The sequence below is a fragment of the Dasypus novemcinctus genome, chromosome 17 (genome assembly GCF_030445035.2).
Source record: "Dasypus novemcinctus isolate mDasNov1 chromosome 17, mDasNov1.1.hap2, whole genome shotgun sequence".
Taxonomy (NCBI): Eukaryota; Metazoa; Chordata; class Mammalia; order Cingulata; family Dasypodidae; genus Dasypus; species Dasypus novemcinctus.
In genome coordinates, this window is record NC_080689.1 from 78,420,665 (window position 1) to 78,441,191 (window position 20,527).

Sequence of the window (20,527 nt, forward strand, 5' to 3'; positions counted from 1 at the left end):
CCTACAAATTAGAACCACCCAGGCTGGGCGCCCCCCGCCTGCCCAGGAATTTATCAAATTGCTCTGTTGTGGAGCCTGAGTATATGCATTTCTGCATTTCTTTAAAACTCACCAGGTGATTCCAATATCCAGCCAGGGTTGAGCTCTTGAACCTAGAATAGCAATAGCAGTTCTCAAGCAAGCCCTGAGGACATATTACAAAAGGGGTTTCGAAGCCCCACCCTGAGAGTTTCTGATCCCAGGGCTGTGCGGTGGGGTCTGGGGTTTGCAGTTACAGGGTAATGCTGATACTGCTGGCCCAGGGAATGTTCGTGGAGAACCACTGGCCCTAGAGCATTCTCTTATTGAAGAAACTTGGAAGTTTCCTCTGAGTTACCCTCTTTTTTAATATTTTAGGTATGAAAGTGTTCCCCATGAGATATCTTACTGTCTTTGGTTCATCAAACCAAAAGCAAATCCTGAATTTCTCTCCCCCAATTTAGATCGAGACTCAGACTGAATCATGATATTGACTCCATCCAACAAAGATGTTTACAAATGCAGGACTCAGGAAATGGTGTATTTCTCTCCAAGTACTGCTGCTTACCTTCATGCAATACATATGATCAAATGGTAACAATCTAGATAATAATGAACATAATTAGAGAATATAAATTGCATGGGGCCAGAGATCATCTGATTCAGCCCACTCTCCTGATGCAGGTTACTACCTTGTAGAAATCAGAAACATGAAAGGAATGGAATTGGGGGACAGGGTGAGCAAAGACCTATGTTTGCATACAAGCACTGCCTGTGATGGGCACAGCAAAAAGGGGAGATTTGTGCGGACAGAGAAGGGACCAAGATGAATTAGAATCCCACAAACACCGGGCAGAATAATTTGGATTTAATCATCTGAGCAGGAGGAGCCTCTTCAAAGTTCTCGGGCAGAAGGGTTCTCGTGAGACAAATCATGTTTCTACAATATGTGTCTGGTAGACTGGTATAGAGGCAAATGGACATTTTTAATCCCTGCAGGGTGTTATAACAGACAAAGCTGCAGTTTTAAAAAACAAAGCAGAGCCGGTTTATTGTTTTGGAAAGGCAAGGAATTGATTCCAGGAGGAGAAAAAAAATTTTTTTAGAAACTACCAGTAGGAGACATCTGGAATGAAGACATCTGGGTGAAGATAACACATGATCTGCCACAGGGGCCAAGGAGTTCTCTCACTCCGTGCCAGTTTCTAAGTAAGACTACTTGCTTTTAGAAATTAACAGAGGGAAGTGGATGTGGCTCAAGTGGTAGGGCCTCTGCCTACCATATGGGAGGACCTGAGTTCAATCCCTGGGGCCTCCTGGTGAAAAAGAAGAGAAAACATGCCCGTGCGGCAAGCCAGTGCCCACATGGTGAGCCAGTGCCCCGCGCAAGTGAGTCATGCAGCAAGATGATGACACATCGAAAAAGAGACAATGGGAGAGTCAAGGTGAAGCCACAGAAGAAACAGGAACTGAGGTGGTGCAATTGACAGGGAACCTATCTCCCTATAAGAGGTTTCCAGGATCAAATCTTGGTGAATCCTAGAGAGAAAATGAGAAGAGAAGACAACCCAGACAGCAAAAACAGGAGGGCGGGAGGAGGGGAAGGGGGAAAAATAAACAAACAAATAAATAAATCTTTTTAATAAAAAGGAAAGGAAAGAAAAGAAATTAATAAAAGCCTTGGATTCTAAGTTTCATTTCAGATGGACAAAGACAGGTTCTAGGGGGCGGCGGACTTGGCCCACTGGTTAGGGCGTCTGTCTACCACATGGGAGGTCCGCAGTTCAAACCCTGGGCCTCCTTGACCCGTGCGCAGCTGGCCCATGCACAGTGCTGATGTGCGCAAGGAGTGCCGTGCCATGCAGGGGTGTCCCCCACATAGGGGAGTCCCATGCACAAGGAGTGCACCCCATAAAGAGAGCAACCCAGCGCAAAAAAAAGTGCGGCCTGCCCAGGAATGGCACCGCGCACACGGAGAGCTGACACAACAGGATGATGCAACAAAAAGAGACACAGATTCCCGTGCCGCTGACAACAACAGAAGCAGACAAAGAAGACGCAGCAAATAGACACAGAGAGCAGACAACCAGGGTGGGGAGGGAGGGGAGATAAATAAATAAATCGTTTAAAAAAAAAAAAAGACAGGTTCTATAGTAAAATAATTTGACAAGGGACCCCTTGAATTCTACATTGAATCAAGAAAACACTACAACTGAGACAGGTTCTATAGTAAAATAATTTGACAAGGGACGCCTTGAGTTCTACATTGAATCAAGAAAACACTACAGCTGAAAGAAAACACTACAGCTAATTTTGCCAGTTATTAGACAGTAGAGTGTCATTAATTGTGCTTTGATTCAAGACCTTCAACTCAGCCTAACTAACCAAGCATCTTTGTTTAGTTGACTGGGTCATAAAGTCATCTTCTTTATCAGCAATTTTATAGCCCAGCCCTTGAATAAATAAAGGTCTTTTTTTTTGGCTACTAAAGGGAGCCTAAGTTTTCTGATTACTTCCTCAAAGAAAGGCCTTGGGGGAACAAATATCCAAAGCCCCTCTCCAGGAGGCAGCTGAAGTTTGAGGCTGAATCCTGAATGCCAGAAAATGCCGAGTGGTTTGCAGAAGCCCAAGGAGTGACTTTTGGGGAGGAACCCCATAGCAGTGAGCTGGAAAGCCCAAGGAGAAGAGCACCTTCGAAAGCTATGCCTAGCTCCTTTTCATTTTGGCAAAGCTTTTCTTGACCCGGCTGCCCCATCAACCTACCAAGTAGACTGGGCTTATAGGAAGTCCCTGTTGATCTTTGAAGAGATTAATTTCATTGGGGTAGTGGGGATCAAAGCTGGTTTTGAGAAACTTTGAGAAGGTGTGCATGGGGAGGATATGGCCAACTGAAACACACCCTTATTCAGCAAGTTGACGAGAAGGAAGAAGACATGGGATTTAAGTTAGATGGACAGCAGGGTCAAGAAAAAGTTTTCTGCCCACTAAAGGGATGATATGCACAACTTTAGACACAGAGGAAAAGTGGCCAAAAGATGAGGAGGGTTAGAAAAAAGAGTGGTGAAACCTTTCAATTTCAGATTGGAAGAAGGCGTGAGAGATGCACCCAGAGGGAATTACACAGTAGGTTGATTTTCAAGTGAAGGTGTAAGAGAGAGCGTCCTGGCATGGTTTTTGTTGGTGGTGTTGCTTATTCTTTTGTTTACATGTTTGTTTTTTGTCAAAGTTCAGTGGTTCACAAATATTATGAATCACAATCACCAGAGCTTGTTAAACTAGTCTTGGGTCCCACCTGTAGAAATTCTGATTCTTTATTGACCCTGGGAATCTAGAGTCTTAATAAGCACCCCAGATGGTTTTCAGGCTGGTGATCTGCACTTTGAAAGACTCCCTGGCCTCCACTTGCATGATGGAGAGATGAGGAACCAGCTTAGGGGCTTGAGAATGAGGCTTTTGAATGGGTAGCAACATATAAATAAAAAGTATTTCTAAACAGCACTGAGCTCCAACAAATTAAAATCCAACATCATGGACCCCACCCCACCTGCCACCTTCTAGAAGGGCTTTCAGGAGCAGATTGAGCCAGAAGGGCCAAGCAAGCCAGCTGTGCACGAGACCACAGTTGAATGTTTGTTCTTGCATTTAGGTTGGTTCGATGACTGTTCTTAAAACATCTGAAGTGTTTTTGTTTTGTTTTTTTTATTTTTTTTAAACTTTTTATTTATTTCTCCGCCCCCCCCCCTCCCGCCGTTGTCTGTTCTCTGTGACCATTCACTGTGTGTTCTTCTGTGTCTGCTTGCATTTTTGTCAGCAGCACCAGGAATCTGTGTCTCTTTTTTTTGCATCATCTTGCTGCATCAGCTCTCTGTGGGTGCAGTGCCACTCCTGGGCAGGCTGCGCTTTTTTCACATGGGGCGGCTCTCCTTGGAGGGTGCACTCCTTGTGCATGGGGCTCCCCTACATGGGGAACACCCCTGCGTGGCATGGCACTCCTTGTGTGCATCAGCACTGCGCATGGGCCAGCTCACCACACTGGTCAGGAGGGTCTGGGTTTGAACCCTGGACCTCCCATACGGTAGACAGATGCTCTATCAGTTGAGCCAAATCTGCTTCCCCATCTGAAGTTGATTACAGTGTCAAAGGCAAGTTGAAGCTTCATAGTTTGGAGAGAATTACCTCAAAAATAGCCTGATTTTAAAATCCTACTAATGTCTTCTGCTGTTGACAATTGAAAAAGGAAAACACATTAAAATAATTTCCATACACCTCACCAACATGTAATACCTGGCATTTTTTCCCCCAGAAATTTCTGATGTGAACACAAACAGTCAGATAGTGGGATGAGGCAAAAGCCAAGCAGGTGGAAGGTTTTCTGTTGCAGCACTAATGTTGGGGAGCAGCCATGGAGCTGTCAGATCCTCCCACTCTCCATAACACCCTCAGCTGTTGCCCTCGTGTGCTCCCCTGGGCAGCACTTGGTTTTGGTTTGCTGGTCCCAGATGCCCTAATTTAAAAATATTTATACTTATTTTTTCTTATTTAGCTTCAATAAAACAAAAATAGAAAGTTAAAAAATTATTTATGTTAGTGGTTCTTACTCTTTTGGTTAACAGACCCAAAGCATATGAGAATTTTGTTTCAATCCCTTAAAAACTGATCATATACGTGTACATAAATCTTGTCCACAAGACAATTTCAGTGATTTTACAGATGACCTGAAGGCTGTTCTAAAGAACCATGGACCCCAGGTTCAAAATACAAGCCAAGGCTTGGGAGAGAACATAGATGCAAACAAAGCTGGTTTACCCTGGAGTGAATTCTCAGTGTTCCTTGTCCAGTCTTTGTCTAGTGCATGTAATGTTTGTATAATTTTAACAGAGAAACAAATTGGGCTTCTATTTTTGTACTTTTTCTCATTATTCTAGGCTCCCATAAATTTTATTTTAAATTCCTTGATATATTTTACCAAGTTGCTATATCATAATGTATTTCACACTTGCTTTCCTACTGGGTATTTAAATTGTGTCCAATATTTCAATATATAGTTAAAATGACAGAAAATACCTTTGTAGGCAAGTTCTTATTTTAAGAAGCTGTTTATGAGAATCAGCTCCTTCTGTTCTTTACTTCATTTCCTTTTCCTATCCCTACTCCTGTTTTAATCCTATTACTCTTCTTTACTTCATCCATTTCCTAATACTCATATGGTTGAAAAATGCCCCTGTTGACTGTTGAAAGCTGGATATCTTGAGCTAAGCAATTTCTCAATAATAATTACTTTATAGATGATAAATTGAACATATATTTAGTTTAACTCTAGGTCTTAATTATAAATCTAATCTAGTTTCACATTTTCTCGATTTGATCTTATAATTTGATCTCTTGTTATTCTGTCAATTCTGTAATTAGGTCAATACTGGATAGTGTAAAACTTCTACACTAGTAATATTGAATACTTCTAAAGAATTATTAATAAATAAATACTTATTTCCAGGTAGCATTCGTATAGGGCTATTATATTTAAAACATCTGTAATTAATTTGTTTTATTATAAAAATTAGGTAATTGAAATTACAAGCATCTTGCCAAGGGTTGTAAAGTCTTCTAAGAGCTATAATAAGCCTAAATGTTGTTTTAAAACAGCTCCCCTTCACTTCTCTTATATAATATATTCAGCCTGGAAGTAGTTTGTTAGAATTTTTAGAATTTTGAATATTTGTTTTCCAGAAGCGTTTTATCTCATTAAAACAAAAAAGTAATAGAATAGCTTGGTTTCGTATTGAATACTTCATTCATTTTGTCCCAATTTTTATTTATTCACAGAGTTGTAAGTTATGAGAACATCAATAAAAATGACTACTACACTATTAGCCGAAATGCAGTAACACACATTTTAAATGAGGATACTGAGTTTATCGAACTTGATCGATGGGAAAAAGAATATCTGTATCACAGAGAACTCACTAAGATTCCCATATTCTCACTCTTTCGGAAATGGAAGGCTTTTAGCGTGTGGAGGAAGAATGTCCGCTCCAAGAAAATTGCTGGATGTCGAAAATCTCTACAAAAAGATTTATTCATTGTTAATGCCGTATGTATTATCATATTTTGAAAGAATTACAGAAAAAGAATGTGTGAATCTATTGTAGGTGATGATATAGACTGTCCCTGAAACACTCTATCTTTTTGAGGGAATTCACAGTTTTCGTCCTGTCTTCTCGTTTAGGCACCTGATCTAATCGTGTTTCTACCTTCCCTTTAACTAGGGTTGTGAGATTCAAAGGTATAAGAAAAGTCTTGATCAGGGTACCTTTGTTTAGAAGCAGCTTCAGAATTTTGGATCCATGATCCTTTTTGTTGTTGATCAGGGAGTTGGGCATTGTTTTGAGCAGAGCATCTGGCAACCTCCTTTACCTTTCCTCATCGTTGAGACACTCTAGACTTTACGGTCCAAACAATTTGAGGGCTCGTCTTCATGGACCAATGTTTCCCAGTTTATCATGTGTTCCTTCATGAACTCAGACAGCAAGAATAATTTTAATATTTACTTTGGGAGATGGGATGGTCATGGAGAAAGAAATATAAAAGGATGTGAAACCTTGTTTACAATTTCTGTCCATTGAATTTCAACTTGCATTCAGAGTTTTCTACCTGGCCCCTGAAAATGAACTAGAATCATCACTACTGTCACTGTTAAAGTACTGGGTCCTCAACTATCTGTGTCTCTGACACTGAATCCCTACCTTTCAGGACAGACTCAGGTTTGCTTTGTGCTGGTCATATGCTCACTTTGCTTATGTATGCTGACAGCCAGATATTTAGGTTAAGCCAAAGTGATCTCTTACATTATTTATATACATGTTTTCCTTCCAAAAAATTCCCACTGTCAAACTCTCCCTTTTTGGCAGATTATCAATATCAGTTTTGCTCTCCACCTGGATCTTTGATCCTGGCTATTTTCCCCTTTACTGATTAGAACTTGTGTTTTGGGTTCAAGGAATTTCCCCAGAGTGCCTCGGACTTCCTTACTTTGCCTGCCACTTTTTGATTGCATCACTTTTTGATTGCAGTTTCACTCTACTCCTGTATTCATGTTAATTTCATTTATTTAGTATCTTATTTCAGTCCACAGACTTAGCCCTTAAACTTTTGCAACTTCCTTTTTCTCAGGAATTGCTCATGAGATGAGTCTTAAGGACAATAGGACTTTGGAGATGTTTCTCACAAAACTCTCTTTACTTAACACAATACTAATCATACCTTTCCTTTATTTATACTTTGTGTAAATAATTAAAGCACTGTTTCACTGTTGGTCTGAATATCTGCTTGTTGTAATTTGGAAACTTCTAGGAAAGGGCCCAATTGTGTGTCATCTATAATACACAAAACAGTGTCACACACGCAAATAAATAAATGTTAACTTTTCTGATGTAACAGCTTCTCCTTTGAGAATATTAGCAGAAGTGAGGGTAAATGGCCTGGGAGTCACATTTTCCTAGAACTCTGGCATGATGGTGGCGGACATAAAGGTTAAGTTAAGGTTGGATAGTGTACTTCCCAAACAATTCCAAGTTGTAAGCTACGTTCCTGATAGTGACTGAATTTTCTTTTGGGGAATTTATTGCCCACTGAAATTTTAAAATTAAATTTGGCTTTGTTCTGTGGCATCGCTTCTTAGATCAGCAGAAGGGTCTCTCCTTTATTATCTTGACCGGACATTGTGAAGTCCTTAAGGTGACACAAAGAATCTTTTGGGAACCATGAGCCAAGTCTGCTGAAATTGAAGCCCAGTTCTCTCTTGCCCTAAATTTCATCCTTAAATAGCCAAAAGGCATGTCTTCAAAATGAAACACTAGGAATTCAGACAAATTAAAATCTGGTAATTTGAGGAATACTTTCAGAGCAGTTTCAAAACTGATCCTGTTTAATGTATACAACTTGTAGTTAACCTATGGAGTTGTTTGTTGTCCGTAATAACCATTCTTGCTTTCCAGAAGTTTTTATACTTTTAAAGGTAAGATCTTTTTTTTTAACTAAATAATAATAAATTCTTACTTTTATTCAGTATTTACGACCAACTCTTCTTAAAATAAATGAATTGTGTTATGAATTGAGTTCAATGGGACTTTGTTCAATTGAGAAAGGGCACACCTACACCCTGCAGGAGTTTAAGGCCGCACAAGTCCTACGGCTAGCAGAGGTAAGGGATTTTTGTCTATGTTGTTCAAGAGAGTTTCATTTTTCTTATTCTTACTACTCCAGTGCCAATAATTTTACATATTTCTCAATGGCTAGGTAACACAGATCCTAGAAGAATTTCGAAACGAGGCAAAAGATGTGGTCAGGAAGGCTTGTCGAATTGCTCTGCGCGCTGTAGGATTTATTCCCGATGACTGTGCATTTGAACCTGAAGCGGGTAGGAAGGGGAAAAAGGGGTGGCTTTCTAAAATAGTAGCTCTTTTGTATTCCACTTTTTGCATGTTCAATGATCTTGATTTTCAATTTTTCCAGTCTTATGCTTATGTTATATATTTAATACATATACCCTTGTAAGTACTACCTTTTCCTTACATTAGCCATGCCTGCATATAGCCTCTTTAAACTGGAACTTTTATTTCATAAACACTTTATGGTGGACTCAGGGTCTCTCTACTTAAACATAGGTCCAACCTACTAAAAAACGCAATTAAAAAAAAAAAAATTAAGGGACTGAATGGATCACAGGATTAGCCCCAGCTGGTATTTAGGATGACTAAATTGCAGGTAGAGAAAAAGGGCAGAGAAATTCCTGGGGAAGAGGTGACATGGTATACATATCAAATCCTCTTAAAGAGAATGTTAATACACTGTCTACAGTCTTTTGTTGAGTGAAATCTCTTGATATGGAATTCTTTTGGATAACTGAGCTGTCTTCTGGAGTTTGAAATTCTTCATGAACCAAAGGATTTCATTGTTTTTTGAATTTTACTTTCCTTTTAATTTGTATTGAAAGACATGGAATTTTATACAAGAATCACTGTTGTATCTTTTATTGTTCTTAGATGATTATAAAATGCCTGACAATATAAATTTCACTGAAATTCCATTTGAGTTGCCCCGATACGGAGACTCAGAGAAAATGACATACACAGAACAAGCCAGCAAAAGACATCACTGCAAGAGGCTGACATGGTAAACGAATATTTTTTCTTTCCAGAAAAATGAGGGCATCATGCTTCTCGAATTTCATTAAAAATTAAATCCCCTCTGCGCAGGATTTGCTAATAGTGATGAGGAATTTAGGGGCGTATGGTCAACTGAATGCTGCGCCAGAAGCCTGCCTCTCTGACATCCCTCCCAGCAAAGCAGCTGCTGGGACGGTCCAAGGCAAGAGCCCCAAGGCTCAGCTTCCCTCTGGCCCAGCACTGGGGCAGTCGCGTGAAAGAGAAATCAGGCATGCAGAGGTTTGTGGGCCTAGAGAGTCAGTTCCATCTTTTTGGTTGCTAAAGAACTTCATATGCTGCACAGCCACACCAAGTTCTGCCCTATCCAAAAGGCAGGTTTTGAATTAGGAGAGCAGGGAGAGACTCCCAGGGGAGGCTCCTTCATTAAGGCTAGCTCTGCCGTCCACCTACCCAACTTGGTCTTGACCAAGACAGCACCAGCCTTTGGATTTTTCATCATTCTAAAACCTTCTCGTGCAAGTAAATCAGGATGGTAAAACTTGACAGTAAATAACACTTGAAAATGAAATTACCAAACATTACCTGAAACGTTATCTGTAGAACAATGAAACACTATATTATTGTAACTCCAGCCAACTTTTTACAACTTCCTAGTTAGTAAAGCTTACCTGTGCACGCAATATATATATGACAATATCTGTGTCACGACAGAAATGAGTGAAGCAGTCCCCAAGGCCACCGCGGTTGGCCTCCAGGTTCCAAAGCACCTGGGAGTCCACTTAAGCAGAATCAAACATTCTTCTAAAAATGTCTTGCTGCCTCAAGCCTATATTCTAGGTACACAACTAAGGAAGCATAAGATTTGTGCCTTTGGCTTAACAATTGCTGTCAACAAATATTTATTCAATAGAAAAGATGGGGGTGGCGTGGGGAGTAGAGTATATGGGAACCTCTTATGTTTTTTAATGTAACATTTTGTGTCATCTATTTTTCTTTTTAAAAAAAGACAGTTTAAAAAAAGAAGGTAGTAAGCAAGTAGCAATGAATTGGGCTAAAGAACTGGTGACTACAAGAAAATATATCAAACTCTAAAGAGCTGTTAAGCATGAGTACATCTTCACAGCTATTCAAGGCTAAAATGGGTCTTAATCTCCACTGTTACGTTGCTGTTACTGTTTCCCAAAGAAAATAACTACCTTTTCCCAAAGCCAGTGGATAAAATGGATGTCTTTTTAATAAATATAACAATTGTCTTAAAAAAATAGTAAAGATAACATACCTTTGCCACTAGAATGCAAGTTACAGATGTGTATTTGTTGATCTCTTCTTTAAAGTATCTATTTAAAAAATCTTATGGCCCTTTTGGCTATGTGAATTGGTAAGCTTGGTGCGTTTTTCCATAACCCCCTATATTGCTGATTATTGCTCATTAAATATCCTGTAGAAGAATTAGAATACCTAGCAAAGCTAAAATTGGTAATAGATGTTTGAATATATTTGTGTTTTAAAATGAAGAACATCCAAGAAAACTCTTCTGAACAATAAATCTTTGATATTGCAATAAGATTAAATAGAAATCCAAGGGAAAATATGATATTTTATACTTAATACCTGCTTTACAGCACCTTTCAAAAATATGTAGTGACTATAGAACACTGAAGCTGTATTTTTTTCTTTTCAAGCTTTATCCGTCTCAATGACTATCTAATTCAGAACACAATTCATGTCCTAACAGTAAATTCTGCCAACTCTCTTTTAAATTATCTTACTGACAAGTTAAAACGAACACCTTCAGCAGATGTCATTCAGAAATGGATTAGTGAAGAGAAGCCTGAAGTCACCGATAAAAAGGTACGTTCAAGACAAAATCAAGACTGTTCATGGGTCAGCATTTATTGAGAAATCTTATTATGCACGATGAGTTATGCTATTTTCTGTGTATTAGAAAAATAGGGGAAATGGTGAGAAATCTCATTTACAGTTGAATCAGAGCACACCCTACACATATGAAATGACCAAGTGAAAATCAGCATATTGCCAAGTATCTGATAACAGAGTAAGAACCCACCATGATGACAGAATGTTGCTGTCACTCTCATAGGTCTTCATTTACTAAAGGTTATTGATGTGCTCATTTGACAGATATTTCTTAAGTGCCTACTGTGTGCCAGTCCCTGAGTTGAATGTTAGGTATACAGTGATGGAAAGCATAGAGGGGACCCCCACTTCCAAGAAGCTCGTGGCACAGGGTCATTGTGAGCTTGACCTGACTGGCGGAAGTGGGAAGTTGGTATAAATGATGGTACAAAGGTGGTCTAAAGAGATAAGCAATGGCTGAGAGGTGAAAAGAAGCAAATCGTGGATGCAAATCCTTGTGCTCTGGAAAAGCTCTTGGGAGGATGTTAACTCTCACTTTTCTGTATCCCACCTTGATCTTTTGGACACAGTAATTCGGGATGTTTGAAGTAGCCTCAATTTGCTCTTTCCCTCCCTTCATAGCTAAGAGAAAAATCATATTATCTCCTATCCACATTTCCCAATAACTTTTCCCCTAACTCTGTCCCTGGTAACAGCTTCACGGCAGAACACCTGAGACTATAGTGTTTTAGTTTACTAAAATCTGCCAAGAGCAATATACCAGAAATGGGTTGGGAATTTAGTAGGCCGTGGAAATGTCCAAATCAAGGCACCATCAGAGATGCTGTGTCCCCGAGCGCAGCTGTAGCTGACCAGGCACGTGGCAGGCAGCTGGCCATCGCCCCCGTCTCCCCCAGGCCTTGTTGCTTTAAGCTTCTGGCTAAAGTGGCCTCCTCTCAGCTTCTGGCTCCTGGGACCCTCTCTCTCTGCTTCTGGGTTCTTCTCTGTCTCTGCAGCTTTTTTCAGTGTCTGCATCTTTTTATTCCTCTGTTTATAAAGAACTCATTAAGACCCACCCTAGGTCATGCAATCCAATCAAAGGCACTTAACTAAAGTAACTATTCAAGAGTCCCTCCTACAATAGATTTATATGCACAAGAATGTATTAGCTTTAAGAATTATATTTTCTGGGGTCCAATAAGATTCAAATTGCACAGGTAGCAAAGCAGGCTTGCCTGGTTTTTTCGAGCAGCCCACCTCCACATCTTGGCTTCCTTCCCAGGAAACCCATCTATTCAGAGTCAAGGCCTGGTGCTCTTTGCCTTGGTTTCCCTTTTCTCCAAAAGTGGAATTTGCTTTTCACACTCCTTTTCATTGCTTCTCTCCCCTACCCCATTATCAATTCCTCCATTTTCTAAACACTATCACATTTTTAAAGCAACCTTTCTTTTCCTCATTACAAAAGTAATATATGATCAATGCAGAGAATTTGAAACACACAGAAATATATAATGAAAAAAATATCCTCTGCTACCCAGAGATAACTATTTCCAAGTTGGAAAAAAAGTGCCATACTTGGCTTACAGTTTTATTTCCTGTTTTTCCCAACTCAGCAAAATATTGTGAAAAATATCCCAGGTCAATGTGTACATTTCCTATGGCATAATATCTCACATAAAAATGTAATATAATTCTTTTTTTGTTTTGTTTTTAATATATATAATTCTTGTAAACAATTTCCTATTGTTGATTGCTTTCTCACTATTATAATTAATGCAAAAAATATCCTTATCTATACATTTTTCACATATCTCTGATTATTCTCTTTAGAAGAGATTTCTAGAGCTGGAATTGCTCACATACTTCTTAAGGCTTTTAATATACACTGATGCATAGAAAGTTTGGTGTCATTTTACAACCATGCACCATTTACCCCCACACACTCCAGACGTTACCGTTCATTTTCATCCTTGTGAGTATGTTGGATGTAAAGTGGTATATCCCTACTTTTTTCCAAGTGGTATTCCTTTAGTTGCCACCCAGTGGCAGGGATAGGAGCAAGGTCTGGGGATCAGAAAGACCTGGGTTTGAATTATGCCTTTTACTAGCCAGTGTGTTCTAGAAGAAATGTCATCTTCTCCAGATATCATTTTTCCCCCCATGGGAGAAATAATAGTACCTGCTTCATATGGTTGGTGTAGGAATTACATGAACCCTCAGTGCTGACACAGTAAACATGCAATAAACACTGTTACTCAATAAACTCTTTTGAAGAAGGGAAGAAGGAGGAGGTTTATTGATCAGGTATATTTTCTTTTTAAGAATTATCACAGAATGCCCTTTGCCAGTTTTTAAAATTGAAGTACATTTCTATTTAAGTATATTTCTGAGTTGCTTATAATATGATATTAAGCATATCAAATATATTCCTATTTAAATATCACCAACCTTCTGTCTGCTATAAACAATACTCATATGTCTTCCCCGTTTGTTGTTTGCCTTTCTGTTTTGTTCATAATGTTTTTACAAGGAGAGAAGTTTTATATGGTTACATAGTCTTTAAACGTTTACCTTTTTGGGGGGAGGGGGTGTCTATGGTAATATTCTTTGAAAGACTTTCCACATACAGGATTATAAAATCAACTAATTTTCAAAGCTTCCATTTACATGCCTCTTGTAAAAAAAAAAAAAGTGGGTTACTTTTAAATTTTACACCTTGGTACTTGGATTTCTAACATTGCAAATGTGCTCATTTCAGGGGCCCTCTGTGGTGGAAAAGCAAGAAGAAGATGAGTCTCTCATCCCCATGTTTCTCACAGAGCTGATTCTGACGGTTCAGTCGCTCCTCTTTGAGCCTTCTTTGGAAGACTTTCTGGTTTGTGTTTCCTCATATAACACCCACGAATAAGTGCTTTGTTGGGAAATAAAGCAACTGTCTTATTGGCAAGTGATTGGCAAGACGGTTGAGGCCTGTCCACAAGGACCATAAAACGAGAAAGCGTTGTTCAATGGGCAGCATGCCATCTCCATACATAAAAATGACCCAAATGTTTAGCACACTTTCTTAACATTGAAACAGACCAGGGCTTGGTTCACCATTGAGAGAGACCAGGGCTTGGTTCACCATTGAGAGAACGTAGTCTATCAGAAATTTAGATTTGGATATAGGCATCCCTCAAGGAAATGATCTGTTGTAAATATAATTTTTGCTGTTAAAATATGCTGCATTTGAAGAAATTTTTGTTTTAATTTTCTGCTACTGTAGACAAATTACCACAAATTTAGTGTTTATTTTTAGGAGGTACCGGAGATTGAACCCAGAACCTCATACATGCAAAGCAGGCACTCAACCACTGAGCTATACCCACTCCACATTTTGTTTTTTGGTTTTTTTTTTTAAACATTCATTTTTTATTTATTTCTCTCCCCTTCACCCCCCTTGTTGTCTGCTCTCTGTGTCCATTCGCTGTGCGTTTCTCCGTGACAGCCCCCATCCCTATCAGGGGCACGGGAATCTGTGTCTCTTTTAGTTGCTTCATCTTGCTGCGTCAGCTCTCTGTGTGTGCGGTGCCATTCCTGGGCAGGCTGCACTTTCTTTCGCACTGGGCGGCTCTCCTTATGGGTGCACTCCTTGCGCGTGGGGCTCCCCTACGCGGGGGACACCCCTGCGTGGCAGGGCACTCCTTGCACGCAACAGCACTGCGCATGGGCCAGCTCCACACGGGAAAGGAGGCCCGGGGTTTGAACCGTGGACCTCCCACGTGGTAGACAGGCGCCCTATCCACTGGACCAAGTCGGCTTCCTTTGTTTGTTTTTTAAAACTGGTATCTCTTCACAGTTTCTGTGGGTCAGGAGTCTGGGCACTGCTTGCTGGGTCCTGTGCTTCTGGGCCTCTCTGGGCTGCAGGTCTCGGCTGGGGTGTCTGATGAAAGGCTTGACCAGAGAAGGATCCACTTTCAGGCCCCCTGAGGTTCCTGGAAGAATTCATTTCCACATGCCTCAGACTGAGGTGCCTGTTCTCTGGCAGGACCCCAGGGGACTAGCCGAGGTCCCAGAGACTACACCCAGTTCCCGGCCCCGGGCCCTCTCCCCGGCAGCTCACAGCGAGGCTGTTTACTCCTCCCAGGCCAGCGGGAGAGCCTATCGGGAAGGAACCAGTCCTTCTTTGAAGTGTTTCCCCTTGATTCATTCAGGTCTACCCAGGATAATCTTCCTTGATGCACTCAGAAGCACCGGATGTAGGACCTCAGTTACATCCACAATGTCTCTCTGCCTTTTTCGTGTAGCATCCCCTAACATGGGGTTGACAAGCCAGCATAGTGACAGGGCCCCACCCACGCTCCAGAGGAGGGCACTTTTCCTCAGGGCAAGGGAATCGTGGGGCGGTCTCCATCTGCCAGGGCTGACGTACCACAGAAATGTGTTGTCTCACAATTCTAGAGGGTAGAAGTCTGAGACCAGGTGTCGGCAGGCTGTGCTCCTGAAGTCTTCAGGGCTCTAGCAGTGGCCAGCAATCCATGAGAGTCCTTGGCTCATGCCATGACTCCTCTCTGCCTGTGTTACATGGCACCTCTCGCCAGCTCTCTCTGTGTCCAAATTTCCCCTCCTTATAAGGACCCCAGTCATGCTGGATTAGGGCCCACCCTAACCCAGTTTGGCCTCATCTTAACTAGTCACGTCTTCAAAAACCCTATTTACAAATAAGTCCGCATCCACAGGGCTGGGGTTAGGACCTAAGCATGTCTTTTTGGAGGGTACAATTCAATCCAGAATAGGCATCATCTTATATGTGCATACATTAATAAATCAGAGCCTGTACTTTCCGTTGTTATCTGATATATACTCCATAAGGTGCAAAAGGCAGACTCTCTAGAATCTAGTCTTAACTCTCCAATTAATAAGCTATTGGACCTTGAGGAAACCACTTCTGTCTCTAGGGTTCAGTTACTGCGTCTGTAAGATGAGAAGGCAAAAAAGCCTCAGGGCCGCTTCCAATTCCAGCAGCGTTTGGTTCTGTACTTCGGGCTATTTTAAGACACTTAAAATGCCAGGGAGCAGACATTTAGGTTTGGAGCCTCACTCAGGAGCTTCCAGGCATACCTGGGCTCTCCCACCCCCTCCTTCACACAGGAGGTAGGTACCCCTGTGCTGCAGATGACTGGAGAAGCCTGAAGACTCTCCAGCCCGCGGTTGGCTGTTCTTCTTTATCCCCAAGTGACAGCCTTCAAAAAAGGACACACCCACCCCATTTCCTAATATAGGACCCTGATCCCCACACAAGTTTTTTTAAAAATCTTACCCCACCCCTGCCCCGCCATGGCTCCCTCATCTGTTTGCTCGTTGCTGTTTATTTTGCTCATTATTCGTACTTGTCTGCTTGTTGTTTTTTGCTCGTTGTCTGCTCATTGTCTGTTTGGTTTTTTTTAGGAAGCCCTGGGAACTGAACACAGGACCTCCCATGTGGGAGGTGGGTGCTCAACTGCTTGCGCCACATCCACTCCCTGTTTGTTTGTTTTTGTTCATTATCTGCTCTTTGTTTGCTCATTGTCTGCTCTTGTTGCACATTGTCTCCTCAGTTTTTTTGCTCAATGTCTGCTCGTTATCTGCTCATGGTTTGTCTTCTTTAAGAGGCACTGGGAACCAAACCCAGGACCTCCCAAGTGGAAGTCAGGCGCTCAGCTGTTGTAAGCCACATCTGTTCCTCCCAATAAGTATTTTTAATTCCTACACATGAAGTATATTCAACTGAGCTCTGAGTATAATCAGCATATTTTTGTGTTCTCACCAACACATAAAATTTTACTTCATGTGACCCAAAATTAGCCAATGAAAGTATAAACTGGACTATCATTCATGAATTTTCTGTTTGTCCCCACTGTTGTTTTGTTCATTAACCTTCCCTCCATCCCCAGTTAGTTGTTTCAAACATACACACGTATATAGAGCTTTGTCTAAAGGAAATTCTATACCTAAGTCATGGCATCTAGAGTTGTTCTTGTTGAGGTTATCTCTGGTTCCCTAATACTTGCTCTAATATGAATATATTTTTCAATTATTATCTTTCCTATTGCAATTCACAGCTCTCCTCTTGCATTTGACTCTATTAACTGCCTCCACCTCTTGAAATAAACTGCTCCCTTGTTTTAATTTCTCTTTATTATGCTCCATACCAACATTTTTTCCTTTTCAATCCTCTTCCCCAGAGCCTCTTTTTTTGTATGATCCTGGCTGTTTCTGTCCTCTTGTTGTCACATCCCACATGTTCTTCCTGGCTGCTCTGCTCTGTACCCATTGTTCTAACGATCGTTTCTAGAACAGCAACTTATGAATAAGAATTTTTGTCCAGCTCTTTCCTTCTAAGTTCCAGGCTTATAGCCACCTGGAAGTCTCCATCTGAATGTCCTGCAATTAATTCCAACTCAGCAAAATAAACTGAATTGATCAGCTTCTTCCAAAGCTTTCAAGCAAGCGTTAGGAATCATGCTCGACTCTCCCTTACTCGAGATGAAGTCACCGAGCCCCTCGGTCACTCGCTGGCACCCACCTGGCCTGCTGTAACCGGCTGTTCTGACCTGCCTGTCTTCCTTCACATCCTTTTTCTGCATTGCTGACAGTGAGATCATCTTCATAGGCATAGCTGGTGGTGTTGCTTTCCTGCTTAAAAACTACCCCCTTACCCTTTTCAAAGGGCGCAGTGCGAGCTTCTGGTAGGTAGGCCAGGAGGACACAGGTGGCAATATCATTTGCATATTGGCCTGTGAACTCAGCCCTGTTGAGCAGATCCTGAGAAGAATCCTGTCCAACTCCACTTAACACAGTTTCTTCCCCAACTTACCTGACCTTGGGACCCTTTTATCCTCAAGGGCCTCCCAGGTCTCGGTCCGGGAGAGCTGACCTCCAGGCTGGCACTGGAACCCAGAGCCCAGCACGTCGTGTCCTGTGCCTCACACAGCGACTGGCACGCACACCCCAGCACCTCAATGGCTTGTGGCCTCCAAGCCCGCCGGGCCCCTCAGGCCTCTCGCTCACAGAGACTTAGCAAGGATTTCCTTCTCCTGCCTTGTCCACTCGGCAAGCTCGTGCTCATCATTTAAGACCCTTCATTGCCCCATTTTCTCTAATTAAGTTTTGCATTTTAAAATAAATTATAAACTAATTGAGCTTAATGGGTAGATGTTGAGAAACAGGAAAAAATCATTAAAATTATCTGTAATCCTATGTGTCAGAAATACCCCCTGTTAACATTTGGATATGTTTCCGTCCAATCTTGTTTCAGTACATATTGATATACAGACATATAATTTACAAGAATATGTATATATATGTATTTCAAAATTGGGATCATATTATATACCATTTTTATATCTTGAATTTTTGTTACTTAACAATATGCCGTAAGTTTGTTTTCATGTCAATAAATGATCTTTGGAGACACCATGTTGAAGGGCTGCATAATAATTTTCCATTGTATATATGTACTACTTCTATAATCATACTGCTATTTTTTTTTTAACATTTTAGGTGTTTCTCTAGCGATTTATTATATAAGTTATGCTGCAATGTGGGTCGTTGACACATAAACCTTTGTTTACATGCCTAATTTTTTCTCTTAAACGTTAGATTGCTCGAATAGAAATTACTGCTCAAAGAATATAAGCTTTTGACCCTCCCTTAAAACTTTCCCTCCTTCTCTCAGGCATACTTTGGCCTTCCTTATGCCCCTATTGTACTTTGTTCACACTTCAAATATAGCACTCATCACAATTTGTTGCAATTTCTCGCCTGCCTGTCTCTAAATTAGAAAATACGTGTCCAGAAAGCAGGGGCTGTGTCTTCTGATTACAGTAGATTCAAAGTCAACACAGCACCTGGGTTGGTTGAATGACTTATTCTTATTTAACTTAGCATTTCAGGAAACTCAGAAATATTGAAAAATCAATCCATATACCCATTTACATTTACACTAGCTCTTTTCTCTCCAACAGGAGGGTATTTTGGGTGCCATTAATCATTTCCAGAGCACCGTGTTGTCGGTTCCTAATCTCGTGCTTGATACCTATTTTGATGCCTTCACCAGCCCTTACATTAACAACAAACTTGAAGAAAAGAGCTGCGGCTCTGGACCCAGCTTGGCAGCAGTATTTGACGATGACAGGGCCTTCCACCGCATTATCTCTCAAATAAAGGTAGGCTTACTTTTCTCAAAACGATTTTATGACATCCTCACACTTTTAAGAAATGGAGTCATGTATTTTCTCCATTGCTCGTTATTTCAACCTTCCATTTGAGGGCATTAGGGGGCTGCCTTTTGGGGTTGGAACTGGATCCGCCCAGAAGATACACTGAAGCCCTAATCCCCGGTGCCTGTGAACTTGATGGAAACAGGGCCAGTGCAGATGGAATGAGTGAAGTTGAGATGAGGTTGTTCTGGGCCCTTCGTCCAGTGGAGGCAGATGGAGGGGGGAACCCACATGATAAAGGGGCAGAGCTCGAGGTGCCGCATGTGCCAGCCAAGAAATGCCACGGCCCTGCTGCTGGAGGAGGCCAGGAGGAGCGCCGCCCTGCTCACGTCTCCGTTTCAGGCCTCAAGTCCCAAGATCTGTGAAACAATAGCATTCTGTCGTTTTAAGCCACCCGGTTTGTGGCACTTGGTTGCAGCAGACCCAGGAAGCTAAGGCACTGCCTAATTTCTAAATGGTAAAATTTGAAAATAATGTTGTTTGTCCCATTAAAAAAAAATTGTCCTATAAAGCATGTGATAACTTTCAAAAGGTCTTACATTTTCTGGCATGGGAGGTATGTGCCATTGACAATCCACTTGTGTGTTTCCAGCAAAGCAATACTGGCCGTCGAGAATGCTGACAGGTGCACATGGAGTCACATTGGCTTACCAGCCTTAATCTCTTTATTGAAGCCATTTTTTAATTAATTTTTTTTTGTCTTATTAACAGTGTATTTCTCTTAGTCCCATTAGAAAAGAAATGTAATGGCATCTATCCATGGCCCTTCAAATGTCCACACTAACTAAAGCATGCTTGAGGGCTTTGAAAGTAGACTCTCATGGACCAAAATCGTTAGCTTAGATGCCTCAATTTTTAAAAATAAATGCACATTTATTGAGGTGAAGATGGAAAGCACAGCCCTGGTCCTTGGGCTTTCTCCCCTAGATCTCTGGGTAGTGACAAATCCGTGACCCACGTGAGACTCTCAATTTACTGCAATTGCATTTTCTCCTTGACACGTCAGTGCTCCTATACCTTCCTAACTGAAAATGTACCTGCTTGTCAATCATAGCTATCCATTACACACTTATCCCTCTGCAACTCAAAATTAGCACAGCGTTTAAATTTATTCATTCCATAAAGATGTGGTTGTAATTATCCCAGCATAATCATAAAAGCAAATGTAGTCCATCTACTGCTGTTTCTTTATCTGCTGCTGATGGACTTCTTATTCTCAGCTTTATTACTTTAAATCATCAATTGAAG

The 20,527-nt window shown here is 41.1% G+C and overlaps 1 protein-coding gene across 1 annotated transcript in view; it reads left to right on the forward strand.

Annotated features, from left to right (window-relative positions):
- The window catches only part of DNAH6 (dynein axonemal heavy chain 6), a 320,342-nt gene that overhangs the window by 65,213 nt on the left and 234,602 nt on the right, over positions 1 to 20,527 (forward strand). The window contains exons 5-11 of the mRNA XM_058278997.2: positions 5,842 to 6,109; positions 8,084 to 8,218; positions 8,314 to 8,434; positions 9,060 to 9,189; positions 10,865 to 11,033; positions 13,798 to 13,914; positions 19,025 to 19,225. Coding sequence (XP_058134980.1) covers positions 5,842 to 6,109; positions 8,084 to 8,218; positions 8,314 to 8,434; positions 9,060 to 9,189; positions 10,865 to 11,033; positions 13,798 to 13,914; positions 19,025 to 19,225 — 1,141 coding nt within the window. The remainder of the gene's footprint in view (positions 1 to 5,841; positions 6,110 to 8,083; positions 8,219 to 8,313; positions 8,435 to 9,059; positions 9,190 to 10,864; positions 11,034 to 13,797; positions 13,915 to 19,024; positions 19,226 to 20,527) is intronic.